The sequence below is a fragment of the Mchenga conophoros genome, linkage group LG14, assembly GCF_057382185.1.
Source record: "Mchenga conophoros isolate Kocher_MC1m ecotype Shallow Benthic linkage group LG14, M_conophoros_male_GT1.1, whole genome shotgun sequence".
NCBI classification, from domain to species: domain Eukaryota; kingdom Metazoa; phylum Chordata; class Actinopteri; order Cichliformes; family Cichlidae; genus Mchenga; species Mchenga conophoros.
This window is the reverse complement of record NC_140539.1, coordinates 13,461,659-13,488,070: the sequence shown is the minus strand read 5'-3', so window position 1 is coordinate 13,488,070 and position 26,412 is coordinate 13,461,659. Positions and strand designations below refer to the sequence as shown.

Genomic DNA, 26,412 nt, shown 5'->3' with positions numbered 1-26,412 from the left:
GGGGGCTGCAAAGAAAGGATGTTGTAAAGATAAATAAAGCAAATGTGGACAGAAAAAACAGAGAGTAAGGGGAACGGCAAGGTTTAGAAAACAAGCTTATGTGAAATTGAAATTTAAACTATCTGCTGGAATTGTGGTGTAGACAAAAGCATACCTGCTTTGTCAACGAGACACAAAAACAAAGAGAAGCAGTGGGAATGTTTGAGATTGTGACAGAGAGGGGAGGGAGCGTGGTTAAACATTTGCATGTGTGCCGACATGTGGCTGCTATTACCAACTCTGGTTTAACCCATTGTCCTTTTCTATTCTCTCACTCTCCATTTCTCTTACTGTACACTGCGAGAATCTCAAATGCCTTCTGCCACCTGCAAGACTGCAAGAGCCCCAGTCGTTGCTTTGCACAGTTTCATACCATTTATGTTAGCGCAGAGGGTTCGAGTTCCTGTTGCGGTATTCTCCTGAACCATAGGTGGCGCCACTGAGACAAAATCTTGCACATCAGTGCAAAACCAAAAACAAAGAAATCGCAGATTTTTTTTATTCTTTTCCCCAGAAAGTCTCCCTCTGCAAAATAGCTGAATCTCAGTGCTTCTGTTGTTATCATTCAAGGTGCAACGTGCGAGGTCATAAAAATCTAAATCGAGAGGTGCACAGCAACAACTTGCACCAGCAGATATGATGTCACTTTATAGTCCAGCTTTGTTCGAAGAATGGTGAGGATAATGGCAGCACCGATGGGCTTCATGATCATCTGAGGCAGTTGGAGTGTTCGTTGGCTAGTTTCTGGTAGCACTGCTAGCTTGGCTGCTTCTAGTGTAAAAAAAAAACTCGAGGTAGAATCCACATTAGGTCAAAGAGTTAAATTAGACTGACACCACTCAGACGTCTGTAGTTTATGCTTGAAGCTCCTGCCACCAGATGGGTAACTTTGAATGACTCAAACACTGAAAACAGGGGAACAGCTAGCTTTGCTCAAATGCGCACATGGGGGTGTCCAAATTCATAGGCTGCATCCTCCTGAGGACCCGGCCTTTGCGGTCTACATGGGCCGGGTCCTCCACAGGCCGGGTAGGCCAGAAGTGAGCAGCTGTGACATTGGACAGTCTAGCCTTCAGATTTGTCTCACCAGCTGTCTTGGTGGAGTTTAATAAACTCAGCCGTCTGCTCCTTGCTATGTAAAATATAACAGGACACTGGCGTAAATTCTCGATCATCTCACACTTCTGTGTATTCAGCTGTAATCTCACCCAAACCGATTTACTCACGAACAAATAACACACTGAAAAAAGCCAAACAATAACATTTTTAAGTTATCTAAGTGACTTATATATGATGTTTAACTTGAGTAGCAAAAGACCACGGGGGGTTTGCCGGGAGTTTGCTGTTCTCGTCCCGGTTGGCTATCGAGCTGGTGGGTAACAGACAATGTTGGAGCGCTTTTGCAAATATGTTATATCTTGATAAACCGGGCAGATATTTGAAGTTTACACAGCTACATTCTCGCCTGAAAGTACGTTAAAAGTTTATTTTGCGACCTGGAAAGAGTAAGTAAATGGTAAAAATGGCCTGTATTTGTATAGCGCTTTACTTAGTCCCCATGGACCCCAAAGCGCTTTACACTAAATTCAGTCATTCACCCATTCACACCGACATTCACACACTAGTGATGGCAAGCTACATTGCAGCCACAGCTGCCCTGGGACGCACTGACAGAGGCGAGGCTGCCGGACACTGGCGTCACCGGGCCCTCTGACCACCACCAGTAGGCAACGGGTGAAGTGTCTTGCCCAAGGACACAACGACCGAGACTGTCGGAGCTCAAACCAGCAACCTTCCGATTACAAGACGAACTGCCAACTCTTGAGCCATGATCTCCCCGTAAGTAGCTGCTGCCATTGTTGGAAACTGGACATGGCTGGGCCATGCTATGAATTCTGGGATATGGTGGGCCACAAAGGATATACCCGACCCATCCTTCAAATCTGGGGAAAAGGAGCACATTTGTCGGCTGCATTTGGAGGAGTCTACAAATTTGGACAGCCTTCATCACGTTGCTGTGACGTAATCGGACTACAAATGCGGCCTCAGGAGGATGCAGCCTATGAATTTGGACACCCCCATTTAGCTTGTAAGCTAGGTGTTAAACTGACAAAAGAAAAAGAGCTAAAATGGTACAGCAAAAAATTCTAGTAAGAAACATAAGGTCAGTCCTAACCAATACTGCATTTCATTTGCCTTGGAAGTCAGAGCTAGCACGCTGAGCACATTCCAGTAAAGTCAGACTTGTTTTGATCGATAGCAAGTTTGACCCATTCATGGATCTCTAGCAAACTAGCACAATAGCTGTTTTTTTGTTTTTCAGTTGAGCTGATTCGAGATAACAATCGACCAATGTTATCTCAGAATAGTGACGAATGAGATGAGACCCCGTCTTCAGAGTATTTGAATTTATTTAATATCAAAAGTTGGTACTCCTGTATTCATAAAGCATCATCACACAAAAAAATTTGCAGTGGTTATTTGCTGTATCAATACAGTATATTGTTACAATTTTTGCTGTTGTACTACTGCTTATGTCCACTATCGCCAGCCTGGACTGTTACGCAGGAGTTGATGGGGCTTTTCTAGCTGGATGTCTGACTTGAGGGAACATTCCAGTTGAAAAATTCCAACAGGAAACTCGGAAGTTCTGACTTGAAACGGAATACATCATAATAAGCCAATCGCTGTTCTTTCCAGAACTTTATAAAAAAAAACGTCTGAGACTCCTCTGCTTCTAGTGTTGACTTCTTCTCCTCCCATACCAGCGCTGATGTGGAGGTTTTGTCCAAGTGGTGCCACCTATCACTGAGGACAACACTCACGCCCTCAGAGTTCACTGGAGAGATGTCCTCCACAGTCACCAGATATCAGTCCAACAGAGCACCTTTGGGATGTGGTGGAACGGGTGATTCTCATCAATGGAGCGAAATTTCTGAGGACTGGTTGAGGTAGACTTAATAAATCGGAAAATGAGCATAAAAACTGTAGGTGTTACCCTATTGTGTTTACAACACTACAAAGGACTCAGCATCTCTTACTAATTAAAATCATAGAGCACTGCGGAGAACATGCATGCAAACACATTAAATCGTGTAGCACGGCACCACAAACTGTTTCTGACATTTCCCATTTTGAATGAATCAGTGGATCCAAGCACAACAATGCAATGAAAGCCACAACTGTGGTAGGGTAAAGAACAAACAGACATGCAAAGACAGAAAAGAGAAGTTTATTAATAACAGCTGAGTGAATGCAAAAAAGGGTAGAAGAAAGCAGGGGACACACAGAGGGGGACTGAAAAAACATCCGCAGCCCAGCAAGTGAGCCGGTGGGAAGAGACGGGAACATCCTGTCTGCGCCTGTCTATCTCAGTGTGAGTCGTTATTCGTGTGTAAGCACACACGCATGTCTGTGTGGATGAAAGGTGTAGAGCTAGTGCCGCTGGAGCCACAGCCGGTTCGGCCTTCACTAGAGAAAGGATCTAAAAGGATGAAAAGAGAAGAGCGGGTAGTATGAGAGAAAGATGAGGGAGGACTCGATAAAGAGATACCTGTCCCTACAGACGTTCCCTTTGGGACCATGGAGGAAGAAAGAGGAAGGAGTTGAGAGGACAAGGAAGCGAGTTTGAGACCAGAACACAGACGCGGTTGTTGAGAGTAGCTGTTTGGTCTTGATGGATCAGCTTTGGGAACAGACTGTGATGTGAAGGCAGGTCAGGAGCACTTCTGGAGCTTGTCATTTCTGCATTTAAGCCACCTTCTCAGAAACCGGTCCAAGGGCAAACAGGTGGTGCAGACTAAACACACAGTCCCCCCACCAACCCAGCTGGTTGTAGTTTGCTCCATCCAAATGTTACAATCTTTTCCAAATGATAAAAGATAGAATATCGGCACGAAAATGTAATTGTTTTTGTTCACGCCACAATCACCGGCTATCTGGAAACATTTCAGATTTGTTTCTGGCGGTGGTGTTTGAATGTTGGCTGCCAAGAGTTAGCAAAATACCTGCTATTATCTATGGATGAAAGAAAACTAGCAGGTAATTTGAAAAAGAACTGCAGAAAAAAACAACACTTGTGAAGGGAAAATGTCCCGAACCAACATAAAGTGTAAGTCTAATCTTTACTTGAGAGATGGAATGCCATTGTTCCCGAAAGCATTCCTTCTTTCAAAGGTTCAGGTTTGTCCTTTCATTTGTTTTCATCAGCAGTCATACATTGGTTTGCATTTAAGGGAAATAATATCAGTTACACACTGTTGTCAAATATTCAGTACTGTACTGGCCCAAAATATTTACATCAGTATGATAAAGATATTTACTGACACCAAAGTCGTACTGTATATCCTTTAGCTTTGCACAACTATGCAACTGTTGACAGTAGAAGGTGTCTCCCTCTGTAAAGCCTCTGTGTCTCCAACAAGACTGGGAATCCACTGCTTGCGAATTCAGCATTCCTGAAGTGGTTGTTAAAATTCCTCTAAATGTATTGAATCAGCACAGTCCAGCTGGCTGTGCTAGTCACGGCACGCGAAGATGGATCAGCTTCTTTTTTTTATCCCGATTCAAAGCGCTGTGTGTTTTTTGCTTGTTTGTGTTGGGAGATGATGTGGTATGTATCAGCCCAAAAAAAAAAGGAAAAAAAAGAAATTACTCTGACTGGTTCAGTGCCAAGACAGAAGCCCTTTGGTGTAAATGAAAGGAGCTTTTTCATTCACTCTCACTTACGTACAGCCTACTGCAGCACAAGACTCTCGATAGTCCAAAGATGGAGCAAGGTGGAACTTATCTAAACTGTACGCATATACTTCTCACCATTCAACTATGTACAACTACACTGACAATAGTACTCGCAAAAAAGTCATTACCTGACACATGAATAACCCGTTTCCTCCTCAAATAATGAATAATGATGATGAAGCTGTAACACTTGTATTGGATCAGTACTCAGTAGCTGTATGCATTGAAAACCAAGGGTGTAGTATTGTATGCAAATGACAAAAGCTCCCTCCCTGCTTTCATTAAATGACTATCAAGTGGGTGGCACAGGGAAACAAATAAAATAAAACATGGCCACAGACAGTATTTGGTCGCGATGCTAGCAGAGGTAACACGCCTGAATAACTTAACTCCTCTGTCCCAATTCTTTACTAACTTCTGCTCACATAAAAATAATCGACAAGCAGAATATTCTTTATTCTGCTTGTCTATATTTCTTTATTTATTTAAAATAAAGAAATATACAGGGTTTATCAAAAAGCACAATCTGATTTCAAAGCGCTTTCACTGGTAACGATCGAAACATATATGGTTACAAAGCGGCAATTCGTGAGTTATTTGCCGGTGTGTAGCATAAGAATAGCAGTAATTCCAGACGTGGTAACAAAAGTACAGGGTTAGTTATGACTATAGTTATAACTATGGACATGTGCCATGCGTCATCACAGTTTTAACTTCCTGGATCTGGCTGTCACGTGTGTGACACAGGTAACTGATCCTTTATAGGCTGGGGTTGAAATGGGAAAAACTGGCAGGTGTTCCAATGGGTCCTTGTACAAATCACTGTTGTTTTGGGGGGTTTTTCCACACAGTGGACCAGCGTGTCCGTTGTACTCCACGTTTTCACCTCGGAGAGTGAACCAGACTTTAATGCCCTGGTTAGCCCAAATACAGACTAGCTTTCTCTCACTGAACAACAATAAAGAACTTAAAAGTAATTAAACTAGTAGCAAAACAGCACTTTCTCTAAATTGAAAGATCTTTGAAACTTGGCAAATACACACACACATTTAGTTAATAGTTGTTTTAGGTAATGTTCATTAAATGGTGATAAAATGTTGGCACCTTCTCATTTCATTGCCAAATTATACCATCTACTGTCACCACTAGCAGTTTATAAAGACATGGACTTGAGTGAATTCAGCTTATTCTCTACAACAGTTCCAGTTTCTCGGTGGTCAGAGTAAAGCTAAATTTTAAACAGAAGCATGAATACTGCTCTCATCAACATCTCTTGTCCTTTCAGTGAGGTCTGAAAACCAATCGCTGAATTTTAAAACGAGGATGAAACAACCCGGGAATGTTTGCACATCAGTGATTCTGATGCTTCGAGCTACGAACACACAAATACACATAAATGCCAGAAACGCTGATACAAATCTGCTGGTACATTCCACAGCGCAGGCAGCTGGAAGCACCAGTCGTCTCAACTGCATGGTAAAAACGATTTAAATGTCATCACTGCATGTTCTGTTCTGGGAGGAGGAGTGACAGCGCATCCAGCGCACAATCTGACATCAGAATATCAAGTATGGAGACAGACAAAAAGGCTCTCTGCCTAACAGATTAGATAAAGGCATGGTAGGACCAGCCTGCATTGCACGGGCTGCTGACGTGAATGACGTCAGTGACAGAGGGGAATTATGACTAGCAGAAGTAGCTGATAACATAGCATAGTGATGTCAATACAGAGCAATGTTACGGTGTTACAGCGAGCCTGAATGCCCCGTGCCTTTTGGTGCACTACAGAAGCAAATCCAAAACATCTCATTTCTGCACTTTTCCCCCAACAAATGAAATATAATATGGTAAGTTGTAAACCTTAGATATATTGTTAGCAGGATTTTGTTGCCTTTGGACAGACAGGCTAACATAAGCTGAATGAATTTGCTCGTTGATATAGTGTTCAATTTCCCAGAGGTTCCCAGATTCATTTTTTTCCTGCTCTGCTCTTCTTGTCTTCAGGACAAATATAATTTAAAGCAGTGAATGATGGGTAATTAGCCTTCATTTGACATTCACGTTAACACTTATACAGACTGCACACTGTCTGTCTCACTGCTGGGCTGTTAAATACGTAAGGTGGGTCTGAATTGGAGACTTGTGCGCTCGTGCCTCATAGCCACATCCAAAATCCCACTTTTTCTAAAAGCCAGTTTGACTCCTCGGTAGGGCTGAACGATATATCGCATTTGCGATAATATCGCGACATGATCAAGTGCAATTTTCTAACCGCAAAGGCTGCGATTATACTCTGGACATGTCCAAATTCATGGGCTGCATCCTCCTGAGGCCGCATTTGTAGACCGATTACGTCACAGCGACGCGCCGAAGGCTGTCCAAATTACTACCATATCCCAGAATTCATAGCGCGGCCCAGCCAAACTCCAGTTTCCAACAATGGCGGCCGCTACTAAGTTTTAAAATTACTCATACTAATCTTTCTGGGTCACAAAATAAACTTTTAACATATTTTCAGGCGAGAAAGTAGTTGTGTAAACATCAAATATCTGCTCGGTTTATCAAGATATCCCATATTTGCAAAAGTGCTTCGACGTTTTCAGGGGCGTCTGCTACCCACCAGCTCGACAGCTAGCCGGGAGCTCGAGGGTTACTGATGCGGCCGAGAACGGCACAACTCCCGGCACATCATTTTCAGATCACCGCGGAGTTTCGCTGCTCGGGTTAAACGTAATATATAAGTCACTTAGACAACCTAAAAATGTTATTGTTGGGCTTTTTTCAGTGTTTTGTTTGTTCGTGAGTAAATCGGTTTGGCTGAGATTAAAGTTATTAGATTAGATAAAATAAAACTTTATTAATCCCCCGGGTGGGTTCCTCCTTGGTTTTCACACAGCTGACTAAACGTCAAACAGAAAACTTATTAAACAGAAGTATGAGACAGTCGAGAATTTACACCAGTGTCTGGTTATATTTTAGATAGCAAGAAGCAGACGGCCGAGTTTATTAAACTCCACCGAGACAGCGGTGACGCTAATCAGAAGGCTAGACCGTCCAATTTCACGCCTTTAAATTTTAAAGGCGTGTTTGTGTGTGTGTTTATACAATTGCTATTATGTTTGCACTTTATGTGTTTATTAATACAGAAGACAAAGACCTTAAAAAATAATCGCATATCGCATCGCAATCGCAATATTGGGGCAAAAAATCGCAATTAGATTATTTTCCATAATCGTTCAGCCCTACTCCTCGGGGTCCCGGCCAGGCAACTCTCAAAAGCTACTTTCTACTCTTAGGTGAAGAGAACAAATTAAGTTCAAACACAACAAAATTATATTGTTTTTTTAAGCGGACTCCAGAGTAATTTCACAATTGCCATGAAGTGTGGTGATGAAGCTGGCATGGCTGCAAAGTACATTGCACACGTTGTCAGTGGATGTGAAGTGGAGCGCTTTGACAGCGGCGGGGAAAGCGGGGCAATGAGAGGTGGCCTTTCATGCTCGCTAGCTGCTAGCTTTGGCAGAGGAACAGCAGTCCTCAGCCAGCCTTCCTGCCTGTCTGTCTGTAAATTGGGTGCACGGCCGGAGAATGTGAGAGGAGAGAGTGAGGGTGAAATAAGACGTTCACGGAAGGCAACGTAAAACACTCCGTGGGGATAATAAATGCTATAATATTCTGCAGGAAGGATGGCAAGGAATCCAAAAAGCAGAGGTGGGCTGACAGATATGCAGACAGGCAGGTAGTGACTCAGACAGGAAGTTACGGAAGCCAACAGATGCAGGCAGCGAGGCAGACTCACATCTGAAGAAGTCTCAGACAGACAGATGAAGGAAATTATTTATGTGTGTATGTACTGGTAATTACAAACAATAAGTGAGTGGAAATTAACTGTAACACGCGAAACACCAGTATCCTGATGACTCAGTAACTTGTGACACTGCATTTGTCACAACAACCCTCTGCATGTCTTCTTCACTACATCCGTGAATCTTCTCTGAGGTCTTCCTCTTTTCCTCCTGCCTTTATCCAACATATCCACTGTCCTTCCTCTGCACATGTCCCAGCAATCTCAGCCTTGCTTCTCTAACTTTGTGTCCAAAACTGTCCAACCTGATCTGTCCCTCTGATGTACTCATTTGTAATTCCATCCATAGCGTTTACTCCCAATGAAAATCTGCGTCTTCAATTCTGCCATCTCCAGCTCTGCCTCCGGCCTTTTGTAAAGCACCACCACTGTCACAAAGAGGGTGCCACCCTCAAAACTTCCTTATGACTGATTTGGTTTCTAGCAATTTGCCATGTTCACCTGTAGTTTGCACTGAAGTTGCCAATTTGTTTGCAAACAATTGCTAACTAGCCACCAAGCAGTAACTTGAAACTTGAAAAGTTGAATGCAATCTAGACCAACATGTTCAAAAGGAGTTTGCAGACACAACAGCATGTTTTTAATTCAAAATGCAGCTAACTGCAGCAAGCTGTAGGCAAACAAAGTAACTGTAAGAAGGGTTTTGGTCCAGCCCCTTCTTTACTGCCAATTTCACCAAGCAACAGCTAGCAACCGCTTGGCAACCAGCTCGATAATATTTTTACCAAGCAACCGGTGGTTACCAGAGAGCCCCAGTCATGCATAACTGGATACTGGATAAAAGTTATGTAAATTCCACAGCATTAGGTTTGATTTTATTAACTTCCTAGCATATGATGTTGAGTCACATAAGAGGCCTTCTCCCACCTGTACCTCAATATGAGCCAGTGGAAACGCTGCTGGGTAACTTGTGTCTCTTCTAGCTAGACCAAACTGCTCTGCTCTGCCAGCAAAGGTCCTCTTACTGACTTTCACTTCAACTTCTGGAGCTTTTGGGAAGTGCCAAAGAGGACTCAGCACTTTTGGCCCTCGTAGCTGCTTTTGAGATGTTTTTCTCCCCACAGACGTATATGCATTTAGTACGAGTGCATCTGCATGAGTCTGCGTGTGTTCATGTTCGCTGTTCTGTACGCTGATCCAACAAATACAAATATCAACAAGAGCTGGGACTGTGTGTTCCACGTCGGTTGTTTTTGGCAGGAATGTTCTTTAATGTCAGCTGCCAGATACGAAAGGTTTGTTTTAGTTTAGCGAAGTTAGAAAAACCTCCGTTTCCAACATGCTTGTTAATGACACAGCATTAGAGACCAAAAACAACATCAGACATGCAAAATAAAACCCTAATGCCCCACCACCACCACTTGAAGTTGCCTTCCGCGATGATTTCAGTTTATTTGTTAGGCTTACAGTGCTGCGGCACAAGGGAGGCAAATACACAAAGACACAGTTAGTGGGTTAGAAGTGTTGTGTGTAATAACAGAGCCTGGCTGCTATTTTAATCTGTAGCCCTGTTTGCTTTCTGTTTTCAGGACAGAGAAAAGAGAATATGGGCTGTGAGTTGGATCACAGTTAGAAACCCTACATCTAACACTTAGTAGAGCCGGGAGGGGGGGGACACATTCATGCCAGGACGCACGTATGTGTGTGCCCACACAGACATTCAATATTTCTCAAGTATGTGGCTCAGACAGGAAAGTTAAAACTTTAAAAACTCTGTGCTGGGAAATCCACGGTGCAAGTTAATTAAACTTGTGACCAAAAAGAAAAGGAAAAACATTTGGATTAAGGCTCTAATAATGCTATTACAGATTTAGTGTTCAGGACTGGATTTGAGGATTATTAGGTTCATGTGACCCCCTACCTTGTATCCAGCGTGGGTCCTGCTCTTTGCATGCGGTGTGGTAGAGCAGAGCTCAATGGCCTCGGGCTCGTGGAAGATCACCGTGGGCAGCGGCTCCTTTCTCAGCGTCAGCACATTCAGCTTGGTCTTCAGCATGGTCTGAAAGTGCTGATGGAGAAAGAAAGATATATACACAGTGTGCTTTAGGCAAATATGCAATCTGTACCAAACAGCAAAAAGCTAATTATGGCTGTGGTTCAGCATTAAGTTTCCTTGTCAACACTGCTGTATGAAGAAAAAACAACCCCCAGAAACTTCAGCATTTTGTGTGCAGACGTGTACCTCATGTCCTGCAAAGGAAAGTATGGAACAGGCTCAAGGGGTCAAAGGACTTTCAAGGCTTTTATATTTACACAGGAGCCCACTCCAACTGATAGAAAACACATCTCGGTGGTGAAAAGGGAAGATGAAGGCTCGAAGTGAGATGGCTGTGAGAGATTTAGTCTGCTCCGAGAGGAATGTGAGGAGCAGACGAAGGAAGCCCTGCCCTCTCTGTCCCCGTCAAAACAAGAGGGGCTGCCTGCTCTCATACTACAGTGCACGGCAAGTGTTTCCTGAAGCCGTGCAGAACCACACGGCCCGTCTCGCCATGTGCAGCGTGCCTGTTAGAATTTCTGGTATTTTTAGACACCATCAAAACAAAATTGAGCAGCTAATTAAATCACGATTTTCTGAACTAAGGGGAAAACAGCACACCTGCTGGGCAACGGTGTCTGCAGCCTGACCTCAATTATTTTTCTGGCTCCATCAATCGGTGAATTAAGGCCTGAAAATGACATTTCTTGCCAAATCCATATTAGCAGGCTTCATATAAATCGATCTTGTCAGGGACTAACAAGGTAGCTTTTTGCGATAAACAGTTATACACAACTTAAACGAAACTGCTAGCTACAAACTGCTAGCATGTTCATCCACTGCATTGAAACATTTTACCTTCACGATCTGTAAAGAAAACAGCTAAAGCATTGGTAAAATGAGTAAAACCTCTTTAATCTTTAATGCTTATTTTGTAAAATCTCATTGAATTGGGAGAATTAGTGGAAAAGTTCACTTTTTCGAGACATGACTTTGCTGTTACCTCTGTTGTTGGAGGATGATTTCGAAAATTGCATTAAGTGTTTTCCTGCGTAGCGGTGTTAAGGTTGTGATATCCCTGCTAAGGACTGCTAACTACACGCGAGAAGGGCTCATTAGCTAATTAGCTAATTAGGGGTAATTAGCTCAGATTGGCTAGTTAGTTTGTTTCATAATTAAAATTTACCTCTGTTCTAAGTTTGCATAACCTGCCATCGACCGCCTGGGTTGCTGTAGAGAAGGATCAATTGGTGCACTGCCATACTCTACGCTTTGGTAACAGTTTTAACAAACTAAGTGGCTCTGCAGTGGATCCTATTAGAAAAACTATCCATTACTTTGCAAAAACTATGTATAGAAGATTGACTGTGATTCCAGAGACAGATCCTGCATTTCCTACACTAGAAATCCCAACCACCATGGCAGCAGCTGATGAAAATCATAATCAACAGGTCGGACACTGGAATTCAGTATGTGGGGACCCTGAATGTCTGCACTTGATTTACAGCAATACGTCCATGAATAAAACATTTCTCAGAATCGTGACTGTTTCGTCACAGTCGAGCGGTACTTCAGAATTTCATTTAATCTCAAATCTTCTAGGTTACACAATACAATCGATGCTATTGTGAGCGCACCACCAAAAACAAACTGGAGTTTCTTGTTAAGTACAGATCACTTTAACAAATGCTCTCCAATACTTTGTCTTGCATTCAGTGGCGCTGAAAGCTGTTTTCCACGTTGGACTGCATGAAAGCCATTTTCTCCTGCAACAGATGGTCAACATTTTCAAGCGATGAAAACAGCCGATGCTGCCAATACGATCTATCATCAATCTTCACTGTTGCCTTTATAAGGCCAAGCAGAACATCCTGAATCAACGTTTGAATTTAAACACTGCTTCGCTATCTGATTGTTAGTGTTTATGGTTATATTAACACTTTCCCGCCTGAGTGGGTCTTCTGCTGCCATCGTTTTAAGGGTTTTAAAATATATCTGTCTGTGACTTATAGCATTCTGTTATGAAACGCCTAATCCTGTGCTGACGCCCTACAGTGTAACCCCCAACCTCTAACTCACCGTAGTGGACCTTCATGCTGAGAAAAGGAATAATAAAGAGAAGGAAGCGGCAGGCGGGACGGGGGTAAGGAGAAAGATATGGCGTGGAGATGAAGGAGAAGAAGAATGGTGGAGTTGTGAAAGTAAAGCCACATGTGTGTAAACGCTCGCTGACCTCCGCGTCAGCACTTTACTGCTTCCTGACGGTGACTTGCATTCCTGTGGTTGGCCTCCGTACGGAGTGAGATGAGGGGGTGCCATGACTCCTGCACCCCCCACCAAGTGCACAAGGCTTAAGCAGGTATATAAAAGAAGCGAAAAAAACAAAAAAACTTTGCTTTATACATGTACGTACATGTTTTATACTTATCAGTTCACAGCGAGGTGCTTCGTACTACTGGAGGAAATGGGAAAGCTTTTTTTCCTCCATTACTTTTCCACATGCGGCGGGCTGCTTGTGGAGCAATGCTGGAATTCTATTCACAATATTTTCACAGTATCTTAATGTTTTTGTTATTTCTCAAGTCCCAACTGTCTCCTCATCAAGTTATTGATTCTATTTCTGACTTTAACTTGGAGCCACAAAAGTGTTCGGCCTCCAGCGCCAGACAGTGTGGGCACAGTCAGTTGTGAGTTGGGATAAGGCGAGGATCCTGTAAACACTTGAGCAATCACCAAAGTGCCTGACCTCCATACTTAGTGTTTAAATGTTTGGCTTCAGCAAAAGCCTCCACATGCTGAATATCGATCTGGTTTTTTTCCACCCTAAATGAATTTTAGCAGGCTCCTAATATACTAGCGATGCTCTGCCATCGGGATAGTTCTAATTTAAGCATTTAGTGATAATCAGTATATTGCTGCAAGTCGCCAAAGACCCCAAAAGAATAGTTACGATACCCTGTGCCATCATTCAAGACACTTGGATAAATGTCCAGCTTGAGTCTGCCTTGTTTCTAACATTCACTCCAAAGGTTTGTTCTGGAGTATACAGGAGCCATAACTTCTAAAACTTCAAAAATACTAGTTAATGCAACTACACAGCAACTTTACCGCTTCTTATTTCGTCGTTTCGGGAGAAGAAACACATTTGTACTTGTCATTGTGCTACGATGTGCCATATGATGAAGATGGCGTGACAGCCCGGTATGAAACTTGTTAGCAGAGTGCATCCCCGGAGCACCAGATTTAAAGCATTAATGTTAAATGAAAGCATGCACATAAATTTATAAAGGATTTGGAAGAAATCCCTAAAGCACAAGATTTATCATATGATGGATAACTTCAGGTTTTCAGTTGGCATTTCTAGTTCATGACTTATTAAATGCTCGTTCTAATCATGGGGTGTATCTGGGATGATCAGGAAGAGGAGTACAGAAGTCTGGTGAGGAACTTTGTCGCATGGAGTCACACAAACCACCTGCAACTCAACACCTCAAAGACTAAGGAACTGGTTGTGGACTTCGGGAGGTCCAGAGAAGGTCCACTGCCGGTTCAGATAGAGGGGGAGGAGGTAGAGGTGGTCAACAAGTACAAGTACCTCGGGCTGTGGGTGGACAATAAACTGGACTGGTCATGCAACACAGAGCACCTGTATAAAAAAGCCCAAAGCCGACTGTACTTCCTCAGGAGGCTGAGGTCTTTTAACATCTGCAGGAAGCTCCTGAGGATGTTTTACCAGTCAGTGGTTGCTGGAGTACTTTTCTATGCTGTGGTGTGCTGGGGGAGCAGCACAGCAAAGAAGGACTCATCCAGGCTGGAAAAACTGATCAGGAAGGCTAGCTCTGTGGTCGGCATGAAGCTGGACACTCTGGTGACAGTGGCAGAGAAAAGGACACTAAAGAAACTGATGGACATTATGGACAATGCTGGGCATCCTCTGCACACGGCCATTAACAACCAGAAGAGTCTGTTCAGTGACAGGTTGCTTCTCCCCAAGACAAGAACTAACAGACTTAAAAACTCCTTTGTCCCACACGCCATCAGACTGTTTAACTCCTCTCTGGAGGGGAGAGGGAGGGGAAACAGGAGGACAAAGGAGGGGGGAACAACTAAGCTGTAGTGCCTCTTCACCTCACTGTGCAATACCTTTTGTGCAATACTTTTGTAAATAGTCAACAGTGCAATAGACCTCAATACTCGAAATGTGCAATTCACTTGTATTTTTATTTTTTATTCCTATTGATTCTATTTATCCCCTTCGTATATTTTATTTATATTGTCTCTGTATTTATATGTGTGTGTGTGTGTGTGTGTGTGTGTGTGTGTGTGTGTGTGTGTGTGTGTGTGTGTGTGTGTGTGTATGTATACATATGTGTATGTATATATATATATATATATATATATATATATATATATATATATATATATATATATATATATATATATATATATATATATATATAAATATTCTGTAACTCTGAAACTTCTGTCGGTGCTGTGCTTTTTGGAAATCGAATTTCCCAGAGGAACCCACCCGAGGGATTAATAAAGTTCTATCTAATCTAATCTAATCGTTAATCTTGTGAAATGATTTGGTCTTTTGCACGCAAGTTGTGATATTTGCCTTCATGGCTGGAAATGTTCACATTTAGCGTTATTACTTTAATGCTAAAAGCAACAATAAGTAGTTGGTGGCGAGCAATGCATCCGCTCATTTACACTCACAAAAAGAGAGTGTTAGTTTTTATACTATCAGAGTGTGAGCAATATACTCACCAGCCACTTTGTTAGATACACCTGTTCAACTAATATCTAATTTCCATGTGGCAGCAACTCAATGTATTTAGGCCTGTAGACATAATCAAGATGACCTGCTCAAGTTCAAAATGAGCATCAGAATGGGAAAGAAAGGTGATTTAAGTGACTTGAACGTGGCGTGGTTGTTGGTACCAAACAGGCTGATGATCTACTGAGATTTCCCCACACAAGCATCTTTAGGGTTGACGGAGAATAGTCCAGAAAAGCGAAAACAACCAAAGAGCAGCAGTTCTCTGGATGAAAATGCCTCGTTGATGCCAAAGGTCAGAGCAGAATGGCCAGACCTGCAATTAGTAACTCTAATAACAACTCACTACGGTAAAGATGTGCAGAAAAGTATCCCTGAACACATAGCACATCCAACTTTGACGCAGATGAGCTATAGCAGCAGAGGACCATACTGGGCGCCACTGCTGTCGGGTAAGAACAGGAAACTGACGCGACAATCTTGGTGAGTCAGTGTGAACTGCCAACAATTAACATAGGCTCACCTATGAGAACTGAGAAGATTGGAAAAATGTTGTCTAGTCTGATGAGTCTCGATTTATGCTGTGACATTCGGATGGTAGGGTCAGAATTTGGCATAAACATAATGAAAGCATGGGTGAATCCTGCCCTGTGTGGGGGATATTTTCTTGGCACACTGTGGGCCCTTAGTGCCAGTGAGCACTATTTCACACTGTACTCAGATGGCCTACACATTCACCAGGTCTCCATCTAATTGAGCACCTTTGGGATGTGTGAACAGGAGATTCACATCATGGATGTGTCGCCAACAAAACTGCACAACTGTGTGATGCTCTCATGTCAATATGACCAAAATCTCTAAGGAATGTCTCCAGCACCTTCTTGAATCAATGGCACTGAAGGCAGTTCTGAAGGTAAAAGTGGGTCCTACCTGGTACTAGAGTTGACTGGCTCTGAGGATCTTGCCCTGCTTTCTTTCAGTGATCTAATCAGATTGTGGAATAGTCAAATGGTTGACACAACAGAATCCGTCCCATCAAATTATGTTACATGTGACTTTCTAAAAAACACCAATTTAACATTCCTACAGTTCACCTAGAAATTGTTCTGAAGGCAAAAGTAGGCCCAACCTAGTACTAGCAAGGTGTACCTAATGAAGTGTCTTGTGAGAATGTATTCATGGTCATTTAGAGACTGTTTACATGATTATTATTATGTCAGTTTGTGAGTTTTTGTAGTATTTTTCCCTATTACAAAATCACGCTGTTCTGCTGTGGACCTCTCCTGTGAATAGTTTTGAATGACACTAAAATTAATCTTGAATATTAAGATCTGGATCTTAGTCAAACTGACCCAGTGCAGCCAAGAAATTCTGAATGACTGCTCTCCAACAACGACTCTGATTACTGCTGGAAATCACAAGTGCTATCTAGACAAGTGCTAATTTCTTAAAGAGTCTCTAATACTAAATGATTTGGAATTGTGCATTTAAAATATGCAAATGTAAGACATCACTTGAACAATCACAACCACAAGACATTAAGTCACAGGGAGTTTTGGGGAGTGCAGTTTGCCTCCTACAGTGATGAGTTTAACAGATCACAGATGGTAAGTTCAACTTTTGGCCCTCTGAGGGAGCATTCTTAGAGAAAAGAGGCTCTCAGGTCAATATCATGGTGAGTCACTGCATAACAGGGTGAAAACAGGCACTCGGGCACACCCACTGAGACGCATAAAGTCAGGGTTACGGGGATGGGATTATGACAAAAGTTTACGAAACAGCTGGAAATAATGTTAAGCCCTGCAGACAGATGTCCTTGTCCAAAAAGCACTGATAAAAATCCACCTAACCCCCCAGATACACAAATGGCTACTGGCTCATCCCAAGAAATCAACCGAGACTGGTTAGTTATGTTAAGTATGGTTAGAAGTCTTGTAACACAAGACCTCAAGATAATACGAGTCAACAACATCAGTCTGTGTCATACGCATCGGCATCCACAAACACAGACACACATGTGGAGAGCCTGAAGAAAAAAAGGAGCGCAGACAGCAGTGCGCCAGCTGCTCAACATGTGTGTGGCGCTGATAAAGAACAAGAGAGGAGGCCATCATTGTTTGTTAAACTGTTCTGTTGCAGAACTTTTATTTTTTTAAAGCGAATACACAGCTCCGCATGTGATCATTAAGCCTGACACGATCCAGAATTAGAAACACTTCTGGCCATGAACCAATTAGGAAAGCACCATCAAACTGTAGGAAACTGGAAAGATAAGCAAGGGTCGCACTGATGTCTGGTCCTCGTATACTAGGTGACAAAGCTTGATGTACAAATAGATAGTATTTAGTATAACCTAAAAATGAATTACAAGTATGTTAGCAGCAACAAAAGCACATGCTCTTATTCGCCACAAAATCTTTGAAAATCCCATTTATGATGTTTATTTATTTCTTAACTTTGATCATTTACATCTACGATTGCTTGCTGTCACATCATTTTTTAATTATTTTTTTTACCCGTAACCTATGACCGGTGCACAGTAAGAAACACTGGCAGGAACATGTATTTTGTCTGCCAGTTATTGTTGCCAAAGTCGACCTTAATTTGTTCCTAACCATAAGAGTTTTTTTCAAATTGTAGCTGTATTTTTAAGATGTTGTACTTGTAAACAGACAAAAACATCACTGTGGCTTTTTAAGGAGGCTAAAGTTAAGTTTGTGGCCTCTGTATTTATAGGGAGAACCTGTATTAACTGTGCATCTGTAACTAACCAAGGTAACTATTAATAATCCAAACATTCAAAATTATAGCACTCAACTTATGAAATTTAAAAAATCATGATAAAGGAAAGGCATGCTAGGTAATGCTAGCTAGCCATTTAGCATTAACAGCAAAGCTGTTAGCTATGCTTCTTACTGGTCTGGTTAATGATGAAATATAAAAAATAAAATATAATGCATTAATATTTATTAAATCATCCAATATGAATGAAATCCATATGTATCCAGTGTGTAAGAACTAAAACCTTCACCTTGAACAGATGTTAAGGACCTTTTCTTGGGCGATCGTGGCTCAAGAGTTGGGAGTTCGCCTTATAATCGGAAGGTTGCCGGTTCGAGCCCCGGCTTGGACAGTCTCGGTCGTTGTGTCCTTGGGCGAGACACTTCACCCATTGCCTACTGGTGGTGGTCAGAGGGCCCGGTGGCGCCAGTGTCCGGCAGCCTCGCCTCTGTCAGTGCGCCCCAGGGTGGCTGTGGCTACAATGTAGCTTGCCATCACCAGTGTGTGAATGTGTGCGTGAATGGGTGGATATGTAAAGCGCTATATAAATACAGACCATTTACCATTTTCTGACAACATTTACTGTGTCATATCCTCAGTTTCACCTCAACGAGTGATCTGAAGCTGGAACTGGGACATTTAAACCATGTATTCAGACTGAATACACTCACCGGTAACAGTCCTCTTGCTAACATTCACTTTTAATCATTAACCAACATTCATATTTGAGAAAAAAAGAACTACAACGCTTACGTGTGTGTTCCGTGCTGCTAGCATAACATACGTGGAGCAATGACAGATGAACTACGAGCTAGATTTCTCGTGTTTCCACCTTTACAAGCCAAAGACTTGTTGCATTTGTGGCAATGAGCACTGTCAGCACTGACTCTAACAAAGTAGAACCACACTTCGGAGCATTTAATTCTCGACACCATCTTCACAAAGCCCAGCGAGAACTTTATTTTGGATAAGGAATATCAAAAAATCATGAAATCTGGTCAGATAAAATGTGAGAAATTGACCTTTAAGTACCAATAATAAATCGTATTTCTTAATCCTACCAATTTTACTGGGTTTCAGTACCTAGTCCTACTCTACGTATATCGACCGGGAGCCAGGTGAGGCAAAAACAGCGTGTTCTCAAGACTAACAGGTGCTTTTCCTGATGACAGAATCATTTATGACACAAAGTTTGAAAGAAAACATCCAAATAGAGATTCAAAACACCTTTACAACTTTTCCAGCAGGAACTATCCTCTATGCTATCCCTGATTTGGCTCTTGGCACTTTCTTGTCTCTCTCTTTCATTCTTTCTTTTCATCACGAAAGACATAGAAAGACCTTCACCTACACAGTAACAGTAACACAGTAACTTCGACTACCACAGTAACATGAAACCCCCCAAAAACTATATTCCATACAGAAATATTTTGTCAGTGTGAGACAAAAACCTATATAAATGTCTTTCTCTTGTGAGCAGACAGGAAATGAGCTAAAGTCGCACATTAAATGAATTTGCTCCCAAAACAGGCTCAGCCAATTAAGCGAGTCTTTCACAAACACTTAAACCTTGCGGCTTATACCTTAAGCAACTCTTGAGTTGGAAACCACCTCCATCCAACCCCTGTTTGTCCCTCAGACACCTTTTATACACACAAACACATCCTTCCCAGTAAACCTATGAAAGGACAATGCTGTGGTCTACAGGTAGGCCAGCATGTGGCGGTTACTTCCTAAAGCCAAACGTAGGATGCGTTTCTCCAGTTCCTGGATGGTAAGAATTCAAAAAACTGTCTCTCTGTGTGTTTACAGCATCCTCCACTGATCCTGGGGCAGTTTATGAGAGGAAATTTGCCCGAATGAGCTCAACCTCGAGTAGACTGTGGGAGGTCTGCACATGGACGAAAACCTGTTTTTCTCAATCACGATTGGAGCGCCGAGGCGTGTAGGAGGGAGAAAGTCAGTGATCGGAAGGTTGCGATTGGTCTGTTACTTCTGTAGGAGGAAGTGGGCATTATAGCACTCTAACCTCAAGGCCTGAAGGAGACTCTCTGGCTGGCAGTAAAAACATCAACGACCGTTTGACATAAACAGCGAACCCACTGCGACATCTTAAAGAGTCTAGAGCCAGAGGACATAAACGGGACGTGCTAATGATAAAAAACACTCCTCGCTGCCAAGAATATCTGCATGGTGCGTTGTTCGGCTACAGGTCAACCATCACGGGCACTAACTGCCTTTTGATAAGTCACAATAGCCGTTACAGAGCTGTATATTACATGTATGCACTACATCTTTGGCTCATGCAAGCTAAAGCTAATAAGCAGACTCAGACACTGCTGACCCAATGCTTTTTATTTATTTCTTTAAAGCAATACGTAGGGATGCACTTGATTATCATCAGTTCACTTTCTCATTATTTTTTTTAATAAAATTCTAAAACATAGTAACAGATACATGTAACAGAAATTCAGCAGATCATTAACAATGAGATTGTTTCAAAAACACTTGCTAACTTGACAAGTTTAATGACATCAAGAAATTCATCCAGAATTTTTTCACCTCTATCGCTGTGGAGCTTATATAAAATACATATTTATTGTCTTGGTTTAACATCATTTCAAGGCCTAATCCTATGGAGATCTACTTCCAGGTGAAACGAGACATAGAAAGTAAAAGAAAGGCCAGAAATGATAACTTGGCAGGGGAGCACTTCTACTGTAGCCAGGGGGTAGAGAGGGAGCCGGGGAGAGAAAAGCAATAGCTCACATTCACACCCACAGCCAAGTGAGAATCACCAGAACACCCTAACAGAGGTTGTATTCCACTGTGATAAATCCACAACACAGGCACATTGTAACAGCACAGCCTTCTGACTCCCTCCACCGTAACCTGCCATGCACCCCCCGGAAATGTAGCTACACACCGCCATCGACACAGCCCCCACAGGCATAAATTCCCACATCGGCCACTTGCATAAACTACAACTTAGGCTCAACCTAAATTCATTGCCAAAGTATAAATTACCGTTAATATGTATGTCTTTGGACTGTGGGACGAAGCCAAATTACACAGAGAGAACCCACACAGGCTCAGGGAGAACATAGACAGAACTTTACAAAGAAGGGCCCGGCTACGCATTTAACATCCCTGTGCTGTTAAAATGACTTGCTAAATGTAAAGGTTAACTGTTCTCACATGATGTCAGGTCTGTATGCCTGTGTAACTGGGCGCTTTAGCAATAATTTTCCCTGGTTCTGCCATCAACCTCCAGCAATCAGTCGCAACCAGCCACAGACTGGTCTCTAGGCCTGTGTGACTAGGTCCTTGATTGGGCCCTACACTGTCACCATGACGGTCACATATCTAAAATGGTAGACAAGTTAATGTCAGGTGGTTAAAGTGATCATGTATGTGCAAAACTTCAATAAACAGCTAAGCGGAGCTAATAAAGCTAATGACATTTTTTAACGGGAGCAACAGCAAAAAATAGAAGGTGAATGAAATGGTAAGCTAGCATTTATGGTTGTTTTAAGCAGTTAGCCAAACATGGCTAACAAGTGCTAAGCTAAAAGTAAATTACTGTTAAAAACAGCCCAGATCCCATTAACACAACTTCAAATTAAACTAAAAACAGGCACGCCACCTGAAATATGTTGGGAACTACTAATCTAGTCTGTTAGCATTCAAACAGACAAAAATATGAGTAAAAGTAAAGAAACATTAAACACCGTGCGACAAATGCACTTTGACCAGTACAAAGTATTCAACTGAAATGGATTTAAAATCTTTAAACAAAAGAAAACACAAATAGGTGAAATGTGCACACTGAGGAAATGTCTGCTGGATAACAAAATGGTTTTGGGTATTATGGGGAATTTTTGGGCAGTCTCCTTGTGCCATCAACTATAACTTAACCCTTGTATGGTGTTCGGGTCTGTGAGACCCGTGTTCAGTTTTTTTCAAAAGAAAAATTAAACAATTAATTATTTTTTCACGTGTAAATGTGTTGTGTCTTTCCACTCACTCCACTTGATTATAACTGATTTATTTATAACATTTTATATAAAAGAAAAACGAGAAGCACATTAATTCATAAATGTGATCTAACAAAGGTAAAGGGAAAAAATTAACCATGTTTGCTGTTCATATGTCTTGTAATTGGGATGAAGTAAACATCTGTTGAGTAATTTAACATAAAATTGTTTGATAGTGTTAATTTGGAAAGCCAAAACTCTAGCGGGTCCACCAGACCCATGAACACTGGCTGAGTAACAAAAATACGAACATCACACAAGGGTTAACTGTGGCTACAAAGCAACCTCAGACAAAGAGACAGAAATGCAGAGAATGACTCTGACTCTTTTTGACCTCAGTCTGTTGCACTGTCAGGTCAACATCTTTGCGTCTGGTCAGCCCTGTTTGTCAGAGTCGCACACGCTGAAGTTTGAAAGCGTCAAAAAGTTGAAACCGTGGCTAAAGAAAGAGCTGCTGACAGCGGAAAACAGCGTGTCTGGAAGGCTTAGGGATTTTCACAAAGGAAGCATGCTGCTGTGCATGTGTACAGCCTTGTAACCTGCCTCCTAAGCTGCATGTGAGCGTACATCCACACGCATAGCTGTTCCCAGCCCACTGCATATTGTGCAATCTGTCGGTGAACCAACATGGCCTCTGGCTGGGGAGGAAGGGCCCGTCGAAAATGACCGAGGGATGTGGTCAGCGAGGGGTAGAAAGGGCAAACAGAGAGAAAAACAGGGAGGCATGATGCAGCATCAGCACACAGCGTGGCAACACAACCCCGTATCTCTTCAACCTCACGGATAAACGCATCTCTTTTTCTCCCTTTTCCTCTTCTCGACTGGGCGCAAGACGTTAAAAAAAAAAAAAAAAACGCAGCAAGACATCAGACGTTGCTATGGCAACAGAGGACGGCACAAGTGCGAATAATATGGACAGATGTGAATAACAAAAACAACAAAACAGGACATAATAAGCGACGGTAAATCAGCTAAGAGAGACATTAAACTGTACAAACCCCACCATGCCCGACTCAAAAGCGCTGAAGGATACCAGCCTACAGGATGGTGTTGCTATGGTAACAAAGCAGGCAATGGGTGGGTATTTGCTATCGTTCAGTAACCACTTTTTGGTGTATGGGTCATTCATTATTTTTTTATATCTTTTTTTTTTTATTAATATACACAGCAAGGTTTCTGCTATTTAGCATAAGGAGAGAACAGCCTGGCTGCTGTCCTCAACAAGAGTCTCCTCATAAAGTCGTCAACTGAAACGTGGAGCGTTTGATAGTTTTCAGACATGCCTTACTCTTTTATCAGCATCCAGCCACAGCTGGTTTCCAGGCGGTAAACTGATGTGGACTAAGCCCAGGTTATCAAAGTTAAGATTTCCTTAATTACACCTGTTCCCTGAAGCAGTTCAGTATTACATCCCTGGATTCTACATTTCCCAGAAAACAAGGCTCGGTTAGCTGGCATGAGGCCTCTGTACTTGCCTACAGCACAGCCACTTTCACATTAAAAGGCTCCAAGTTGGATTTATCTGATTTTCCATTTCCCATTTGTAATTACAGTTCCTACATAGGAACTACATAACCCTGGGGGTCTGGCTCAGTAACATCAGCTCAAAAACGGTGCAGTGGGAGCTTCGTGGCATGGGTTTCCAAGGCCAAGCAGTTTCTGCAGGTGTAACCTGTTGATGAAACCAGTACTTTTGACCATATAGTAGACGTGGAGAGTTTTAGCCCTAGAACACTTTATAATGCTATCACTAACATCGAGTATATTTTACCTGATATAATATAACTGATAAAACACACTTCCCAACACAACAACAATACACTGCAAATTGAAGTGCTCTTCTTTTTATTTCCCCCTATACAACATCTCATAAAATGACTGGGGATCTTGTGAGCCTTATCCAATCCCCCCCTACCCCCATGAGCAAGCACTTGGAGACAGTGGGAGGAAAGAACTCCCTTTTAACAGGAAGAAACTGGAACCAGGCTCAGGGAGGAGTGGCCATCTGCCGGGGGTGAGGGGAAAGAGGAGTGAGCAGAGAGAGGAAGACTGGACAAAAGACACACTAGAGGAGAGCGAACTAGAGTTTAATGATTGCTAATGATTAAATGCAAAGTGGTGTATAAACAAACATGGACTGAAAAGAGACAAGAGAAGAAGAAATGCATAACTACGGGAGGATTCACGGTCAAAAAGGAGAGCTTTAAGCCTAAAGGGTGTCTGTCCCATGAATCCAAACTGAGGAGGGGCCCACTCTACTCTATAAACCAGGAGTAGGCCAGCAGTTTGAGAAATTAATGAACAAAATAACTTGACCTAAAAGGATTACAACCTGCTGGTTGTAATCTGGGCTGTTGATGTGGCCGTTTTTTTGTTTTTTTCCCTCTTTTCACTGCGTTTGGCAGGGACCTGAATGATGATTCACTTGCTGCAACACTACCAAAACGTACTGGAGCAACCAGCCATGGAAAGTATGAGATTGACTTTACGACACTTGTTGAGCATGACCACATCTGAGTTTATCCGAAAGCGACAGCGCAGTGTGCTCAGCGAGCCCGGATCAATAGCAGTTTATAAACCGCGTCCTGCTGCAGCCTGTTTGGATCACCTAGAGGGCAGATGTGTGTTAAGGGGATAATTTACAGCGCCCACATCTGACTCCCTACAAACACCGGAACTCTCGGTTTTAATACTTTGTGATTCCATCTTCTTGACGCCTGGGCAGGAGAGGGGATTGTGCAAGTTCACTTGGCAAGCAGTCCACAGGCACACATCTGGAGAACATTACGTCTGCAGGAGACGTGAAACCAGGGTCGGTGCACGACTTACCCGTGGATATCACACTACGTGTCATTAACCACGTCGCTTTTTTTTTTACACCCTAACAGATCACGGGATGCTTTCAGACAGAGGGTAAGCATCCTGATGTGGCAGCATGAACGGAAAAAAGTGACAACAGCAGGAGGATGAGGAGGCCTGCGCTCAATGAAGGTGGATTTTGGATCGAGCTGGCCTCTGGGCCAACGTGTGGATATTTCAAACACAGCTGCAAAGTGCGTGTCTGTGACTTTATACGGAGGGGGTAAAAAAAAGGCTCTCCAGCGGTGGGTTTGCACAGGAATGCAGTGGAGACACAAATTGTTGCACGCTGCTCCCCCCCTCCTCTTCCCAGCCACCCCACTGGCTTGCGTAACGTGAAACGTAGCAGCAAAAGGTAACCACACAGAGACAGGGGCAGAAAAATGCTCGCTTTAACGCTCGTCTCTGTCATTTTCTGAAGTCTGCTGGCACCCCGGTGAAGCGTCACGGCGCACAGGGAACATCTGTAACGGAGCGTTTCTGCCTGGGCTGCAGACACACACGCACACGGCACCAGCACGGCGGGTCTCGGTAGCTGCTGTGAGCCGTTTATTTCTGCCACCCCACCGACCATAAGCCGCTCACATCCTTACCTGCAGTCGCTCCGACGCAGGTTGCCACATGTTCGCAGAATCAGAGGTTCTCCGTCTCTTACTACAGCTTGTTCTCCTCCCGTAGTCCGGCTCACATCTGTTCGCCTTCACTGCTTGCCTCTCCGTCCTCCTTCTCTCTGGACTGGTCGATAATGAAGGATAGGTTGCTCCGCCTGGCTGTAGTTAACGCAGTGGCCACCAGGTGGAGGTACCTGCTATCCACGATGGGGCGCTTCGTGCTGCTTTCAAGTGCGGTGGGAAATCGAGGATCGATACGGTTAATCTGATGCTTTGAATCTGCAGCCTGATTCTTAGGGGGACTTTTTGTTGGTTTAATCTGAGAGTATAAATGCTGCTTTAGCTAGTTTTTTTGTTTGTTTCTTTCTTTTATACACATTTTAACACTTCTCACTTTGTAATTTCCTTTGAAAAATCCATCACCTTAAATATTAATATTGCACATATCAGATTATACACTATTCGTCCCTGAATTCTCCTCTTCCATTTGGAGCATCTTCCAGTTTATTAATCTGGTTTCATGCAAGGTTATTGTAGTTAACTAAAATGAAACTATAAATTAAAACTAAATAAACTAAAATAACTCTAATAAAATTAAAATTAAAACTAGACTTTTGTGAGGAAAAGATAACCGAATACATTTTGTGAACTTGGAAAACTAAAATAAAAACATGGAAGAAACGCCCTTTAGCACCTGTTAGTTTATTTACATTTACATAACA

At 42.6% G+C, this 26,412-nt stretch overlaps 1 protein-coding gene across 1 annotated transcript in view; it reads right to left on the bottom strand.

The window, feature by feature from the left end:
* pid1 (phosphotyrosine interaction domain containing 1) overlaps positions 1 to 25,831 on the bottom strand; it is a 35,281-nt gene extending 9,450 nt beyond the window's left edge. Inside the window, exons 1-2 of the mRNA XM_085245389.1 lie at positions 25,673 to 25,831; positions 10,506 to 10,652 (exon numbers count right to left, since the gene is read on the bottom strand). Of these exons, the coding sequence (XP_085101515.1) occupies positions 10,506 to 10,652; positions 25,673 to 25,702 (177 nt within the window). The 5' untranslated portion in view covers positions 25,703 to 25,831. The remainder of the gene's footprint in view (positions 1 to 10,505; positions 10,653 to 25,672) is intronic.
* Positions 25,832 to 26,412: the final 581 nt, after the last annotated feature.